The sequence below is a fragment of the Mercenaria mercenaria genome, chromosome 4 (genome assembly GCF_021730395.1).
Source record: "Mercenaria mercenaria strain notata chromosome 4, MADL_Memer_1, whole genome shotgun sequence".
NCBI classification, from domain to species: domain Eukaryota; kingdom Metazoa; phylum Mollusca; class Bivalvia; order Venerida; family Veneridae; genus Mercenaria; species Mercenaria mercenaria.
The window spans coordinates 75826106-75833657 of NC_069364.1; the positions used below are offsets into that span (position 1 = coordinate 75826106).

At 34.1% G+C, this 7552-nt stretch overlaps 1 protein-coding gene across 1 annotated transcript; it reads left to right on the top strand.

Annotated features, from left to right (window-relative positions):
* Positions 1-1917: 1917 nt before the first annotated feature.
* Positions 1918-3491, top strand: LOC128556765 (G-protein coupled receptor daf-37-like). The gene has a single exon (XM_053542444.1). The coding sequence runs from the start codon at positions 1923-1925 to the stop codon at positions 2937-2939; it is 1017 nt and encodes a 338-aa protein (XP_053398419.1). The 5' UTR covers positions 1918-1922; the 3' UTR covers positions 2940-3491.
* Positions 3492-7552: the final 4061 nt, after the last annotated feature.

Genomic DNA, 7552 nt, shown 5'->3' on the forward strand with positions numbered 1-7552 from the left:
TCAGTACGTTCAACTGAGAAAAGTTTTATAGGAAACAGCCTGCAGACATACATATCAAGTAAGCTTAGAGCTGTCGACGGAAGAACTTTGGATTTTAAGACCATCCTTCTTGACTTTCAAAAACACTGAATATTCTGATTCCCTATTCGTTCACGATTACATTCTAACCTTAAAAAAAATTACGACAAAAGACGTCTTTTTTCTTTAATCATTAACTATTAACTTTGAAGTACGATACAGTATTCTAGTCCTTTCCTCGTTTTTACATTGATTTTATGAAAGTTACTCTCTGCTTGACCAACCTTTGATAAAATGTCATGTTGACGTTGTGAATGACTTTGAAAAATTGTACATTTTAGGTCATTAGCAAAGCAAATCATTCCTTAACTTGGCGAAAACAAAACTTACAGCTACAAAGCATCTTTTATTATGATTTTTGAAGTTAAGCTTTATATTCCTTTTGAATATTATTTAAATGAGAAGAATGTTAGGTTCTTCTATAAGCTGGACTGATAGGAACCACATCAACAATATATTTACATTATTCATTACCTCACAATTGTTCACACATAAAACCGATATAAATTTGACAAATAAAATGCCACAATAGCCATATAAAATGCTTCGAACAAACTTCATCAAATAGTATTTCGGTTAACTTATTTTGTAGACAGTACTATTTGTTCGTAAAAAAGCAATAATTAATTACATACATTGCGTTCTAAATGATTGGATAGATTACCCAAACTGAGGACTGTTATACTTAGCTGCCCGAAAACGCTAAGTAATTTCGAATGGAGTGACTCTGAAAATGCTTCGTCAAATATTAAAAAAATATTTCGCAGGTTATAGCGAAGTTAATTGCATACATTTCAGTCATTGGAAACCGAAATGACAAAAGATCATTTATCACTTCAGTATAGGTGCTTGCTCTTCAAAATAAATCCAATACTTTCGCAAATAAAGTTGAAAAGTTGATACTTAGGTGTGATCAATGTCTCAGTGTAATTAAATGGAGTGACGAACAATCTCTTCTTCAGTTGTTTGTATTGGCTATACATGAAACACAATCACTAACATGATCACCATTCGAAACTATGAGATCAAGTTCAAATATTAGTTATGTCGTATCTATAAGTACAGCGAAGCAATTTACATTCACCTAACAGAAATCAATAGAAAAATATCAGGTACAACGGTAGACTAAGATCTTCTCGGCAAATCACTATGTAATCTAAAGCGCAATGACTTTCATACTTTATTCTGTTTGGTTAACGGAGTAAACATATAACCGAATATCAAACTGGAAATTTACTTGTTTTAGCTTTATTGTTATCAAAGAAGGTACAATCGTTAGAATTTTATTACATAAGGCTTTTTCCTTGAAGTGATTAATTTCCGTCATAACAAAAAACTTATTGCTTTATTTCGATACATAAACTAGTTAATAACGGTTTTAACTTAAAGCCGTACGTTGCAAATCAGAGAACAGAAGCATAAAAGTTAAAAAGAGTTACGATAAAAATAAAACATGATTATTTTAAACTGTGGAAAGACGCTCTTCAACATGGCAAGCTTTTTAATTGCATGATATTAGATAGCAGATGACATTTACCTTAAGAGGAAAACAATATCTCATTTCCTTTCCAAGATGTAATTTGATGATAAGGATTTGTTATGTTTGAACAATTTAAAGTTTCTAACTAATAAAATCAAAATGAAGTTTATAAATGACGCTTTGGTATTTGTTCAGATCTATATAAATTTTAATTTTCCTTTTGCCCAATACATATGCAAATAATTGGCAGAAACCCTATTGAAATTTCCTTAAAAATGCATCAAGCAACATGCACGAACTTTAGAGGCGATAAGTTCTAAAAACGGCATCTTTCTTATTTAGGATATGGATTGCTGACTGCATAATGTCTGTGGAAGACTACACTGACTACAAAGGAGCAGTAATGCTTTGGAAAATAATTCCACCCTTTCTTATCGTATTTGGAACTACAGGGAATACTATAACCATTATAGTTTTACTTCAAAAACGCCTTCGAAATTCACCAACGTCAATTTTTCTTGCAACATTAGCTATGTCGGACATTCTTGCACTGACCACTGGATTATTGCGTCAATGGATAAAATACACATTTGATGTGGATATTAGAGAAGATCTTACGGTATCAGGATGTAAGTTCCATTGGTTCATTGTGTATGTTGTGACACAATTTTCGTCATGGATGCTTATTTGTGTAACTGTAGAACGCGTTATAAGCACATTTATGCCGCACAAAAGACGAGTTTTTTGTAAAATGAGATTTGCCTCTATCACTGTGTGTGCTATTCTTTGCTTTCTAGTGAGTTTAAATGCGCATTATTTATTTGGATATGGCAATTTGGTTCGAAATGTAGACAACGAAACTGAACTAGAAAGATGCATGCCAACGACAGACAGCTACGCCCATTTCATAATTTACTCTTGGACTTGGATTGACCTATGTGTTTTCTATCTGATCCCAATGCTGGTTATGATAATTGGTAATAGCATGATTATTTATAAAGTATTTGATAGTCAACGTCGTAGTCGCCGGACGGTGGCACCGACTTCGAACCCATCGGTTACAGCTCAGCGCAGGAAAACATCGAGTTTGACAGTATTATTAATGTTTGTAAGCGCATTGTTTATCATCTGCATAACACCTATTGTTGTCTATCCAATTGGTGAACCCTACTGGAAGGAAGGTGCCCCAGAACATAAAGTGGCTACAATGTTTTTGGTTGAAACGATGGCTAATTTACTTATGTACGTAAATCATTCAGTTAACTTCGTGGTATATTTCCTCAGTGGTTCTAAATTTCGAAGCGAGGTCAATCGGGTGGTGTGCTGCAAGAATATTACAGTAATACGTCAACAAACGACAGTTTCAAGGTCAGGGATATAGATCGGTTTATCACGCTCCATTGTCGCCTTAAGGAGTGCGAAGCGCCCACTCGCCTGGCTCAAACAGGAGAGCGCAGATCTACACATTACCACAGTGTCTTGAGTTTGATCCCTGGGCGAGGTGTATTTTCTCCCAGACGATTTGATAAATCATAAAAGACATTGTGTCTGAAATTATTCGTCCGTTACCTGAGATTCACGTGGAACATTTACTTGCGGAGAACAGGCTAGTACTGAGGAACACTGTTAGGTCAACTGTCCGTCGTTACCTGACGGAAATATTGTTGAAAAACGGCGCTAAAGCCTAAAACAAAACAAAACAAAATATCAAGATGTAAGAATTCAAATGGGAAATTGGAAGACAACGTTTTGTTCTGAAATCATAATTTTCTGCATGTTTAAGGTTAGCAAGAGAGGACATCGAGTATCATTTAATTTCATTCAGATCAAAAAAACTATTTTTGATTCGTGTAAATGTATGAGTAAAAATCATTCTCTGTGTTTGCAGTGATTATTTCAAAGATATAAGATATCTCCGAAATTTATGTTTCTAAAATATAATATTCATGGCAATGTACATATAATAAGTAATATCAATAGAATCTGAAGGTATTTATTATCAGAACCTTAAAACAGTTTTACTTCATTCTGCAATAATTATTCGCATAAAGCCTTAATGTATATATTGAATATCAAATGAGCCGTGCCATGACAAAACCAACACAGTGGGTTTGCGACCAGCATGGATCCAGACCAGCCTGCGCATCCGCGCAGTCTGGTCAGGCTCCATGCTGTTCGCTTTTAAAGCCTATTGGAATTGGAGAAACTGTTAGCGAACAGCATGGATCCTGACCAGACTGCGCGGATGCGCAGGCTGGTCTGGATCCATGCTGGTCGCAAAGCCACTATGTTGGTTTTCCCATGGCACGGCTCAAATACTCTTGTAATTAATGGTCATACACTACAAAAATCTACTGCTTCGTAGGTAATTACTCCGTGAGGTTGATTTACCGAAACTATTTTCTTGCATCAAACATATTTCTTCTCACAATTGCTACCAAATCAATGTTGAAATAAGTTCCAGTAAAAGTTTAATAAAACATCAAGTCAAAATATTATTCTTGCCGGATAGAAAACACAGATAGACCCATAAACAACGCTAGAAACTACATCCATTAGATTCCTATAAGGTCCGCATGCAATAGATAATTATCATAGAAGTCTCAAAAACACCTCGTTACTAACCGTGGCACACATTTTAGCTATTCCTTGAGCAGTAACTTTTTTTGTATAGTCTATCCCGTCATCAAACTAGATCATATACATATCTTACCTCAATAATGATAAAACCGCTCGGCTCAGATTTCAATTTGAATAATGCCTTGTGAGCGCTTATGCAGCTTTCAGCAAAACTGGGCAACTATATTGCAGAATAGACCTAATTCGGTAATGATCGTGTCGTAGCATATGTCGATTTTTAATGAAATATCCGCGATGGTTCTGATTTTCGTTGATACTCTCTGTGACGTGTGATCATTGACCTGGAACCGGTGAATAAAAGAAAACGTACCGGAAGATGGGCATCTCCATATGGTTGAATACACAGTTTATGTCGATTTAAAGAGACATTTATTGATTCAAAGTACGGGAAACGACCGAGCATGCTAAAGTTTATTGAACTAATCAAAACAAATCTGTATTAAGGACGTTATGATCTTTTGCATGAATTAGAAACGGATATAAGTTTAGACAAGAATTTAATATACAGAAAAATCTCCCGACGGACAATAGACTCTGACTCACTGACGTATCATATCTCTATAGAATACTGAGTAGTTTCTATCTAATTTATTAACAAACAAAATTGTCAAGAACTCAGAAGATCACTTAGCGTGACGTTTCCAAGCTTTTAACCTTTATTTCGATTTTTAAGTCTACAGCTTGGTAAATCTCTCTCATTAACATCATTTGACATCGCGCCCAAGACAAGTCTAGCAATTTTTGTCTCTCACGTATTTGACATGACGCACAATCTACATCTATATTTGCTTCGTTTTGCAAGTCAATCTATGCTTCGTATCTAATTACCAGTTATAGGTTATAATGGCAACACAGTTGCCTTGCATGTTAAAGTGTGTTTAGCAACACATTTGAACTCTATATCCAAGTCGTCAGTTTTGAACTGCCGGGCACTCAATTTCTTGAATGTTTAATCATGCCATTTCTGTAATTTTCAATAGCAAGCCAAAGGTTAAGTTTATTTCTTAATATTTTGCCCCCAACCGACCAAAAACGGTAGTTATTTACAAAAATTAACTTTCAATAGAAATTCGTGCTTAATGCAAATCTGCATTAGCGATTTTTTGTTGTACAAATTCGCCGAAGTTAAGCAGATAAACAAGAACTGCTTGTGTTCGCTGTTTGCCAGTGATATTACCAAGTTCTGAATAAACAGTAATAAAATATAGTGTTTGTCAACATGCTGTCCATACAGACTTGATTTGTTTAATCTATTGTGGGCATTAACAAGGTACACATGCGACAGAAGGTCACGTGGGTACAATATATTTGCAGATAATGCTCATTTGAAAGTGAAATTAAAGCTGTCATAGCTTACATTTGTTTGATATATCAATATAATGTGACATGCAGTTGTCGTTAAATTCATTTTAGCCCATAATTTCTCTTAATTATCACAGCTATAAACGTTTTATCGTACATGTATGTATGTATGTATGTATTTGATTATATTGAAGTGTGTTATGCAATTAAGGGCAAAACGTATTTTTTTGTGTATTTAGATTGGTAAAAACCGCATTGGGATTTCTACGGCACTAGCAATTCCTGAGCGATTATTATTACGTTCTGTGCTTCAAAGAGATCTTCTGATAGATTTTATTATACCTGTCCAAATACACAAAAATAGCATTCAGTCCTTATATTCACATGTTACAAGTCGCTGGTTATGAAACTAAGCTGTTTTCTTGCCAGAAAATCAAAATAAATATCAAGTTATCGATCATACATCAGCTAGATATAGATAGAATAGTAAAACAGACCTACTCACTTTAATTTGTAATTCGCGTTCCTTCCTTCCTGAATTTAATTTAACATTTACTTAAATCAAACTTTACGGTCAGAAAAATGAGTTTTAGAGTCTGTCTTTTGAACTTTTGGTTGCCGATTTTTATAGATTTTTTCTAATACTATTGCTTGTGCTTTGAGACGGGTATAACCCACACTGGACTTTTTTGTCATTCCCTTAACCAGGTCAGCGACTCTTGCATTATTTGAAAAAGATCCAGACGTTATGCATTCGACGCATAAAACCAATCCATTTATTTATACATTTTAAATTAGCTTGCTACAAAAATAAATTGTTTCCTTTCCTTGCGCAATAAAAGTCAGGCTATCGATCTTTACAACATTTGACACACTAGTCAAAAAGATCAGACTCGCCCACGCTGAATTATGAAAATTGATCGCCTTCCGATTAAAATACAGTTCCTATAACATACATCATAATTAAATGTATCTAATGACACAAATATTATTTAATATTAACAATAAATCAGTTTGCAGAGTACAAGCATATAATTGTCCGTATGTTTATCTATAAGATATTTGCATATGATCAACCCTAGATTTCAAGACGGAATTATTCATATATATTTTCACTTGCCATGATTTCAGTCTTATATCCAATATTCAGTAACTTAATTTTGCGTTTCTGCGTGCTTGATCAAATTATATTATAGGTACAAGGAAAATAATATTCTTCACAAACATGCTTGAAACTACATAATATATTAAAATGTAAGATAATTTCATTCTATTCTATTCTATTCTATTCTATTCTATTCTATTCTAATAAAAGCGATTAAAGTTTAACATGTTTACTTTGACTAAAATTGGACAACTGATGCTAGAAGAACGTATTATCTTCTTATAGATTTTACCTACTCCAACACAATATTTCGTATCACCAGAAAAATATATGTTCAACAGTAATTTTAGTTAGCTCAATAGGGAGAGCGCATGTCTACGGATCACGGGGTCGCGAGTTCGATCATATAGGCGGGCCGTATGCTCTCCGTGACAATTTGATAAAAGATATTGTGTCTGAAATTATTCGTCCTCCACCTCTGGTTGACTGGTTAGGTTAGCTGCCCGCCGTTACATAACTGAAATGCTATTGAAAATGGCGTTAAACCCAAAACAAACAAGCAAGCAACTGTATTGATTGTTTTCTTACCGATACAAAATGTAGACTAATGTATGATATTTCATTATAATCATAAACTTATACCGAGTACGCTCATTGCTTTCTTAGTGATTTGATTTTTCATTATTACCATTAACTATTACCAACTATATTGATTGTTTTTAGTCATATGACATTCATTTGTAATATAACCATTTCTGCGAGTTTTAGTGAATTCTTACGGCCTTTACGGAAGTAAGTCATAATGTAAAGTTTTGAGTCGTATTTATTCAGACCTTTTCATTGATCAAATTTCAATATATATTTCTATATTTATACAATTTATATTAGCATGTGCCTATTCAGGAAACGGTATCCGTCATTAATGTGTTCATTATTTGCTTTTGCGG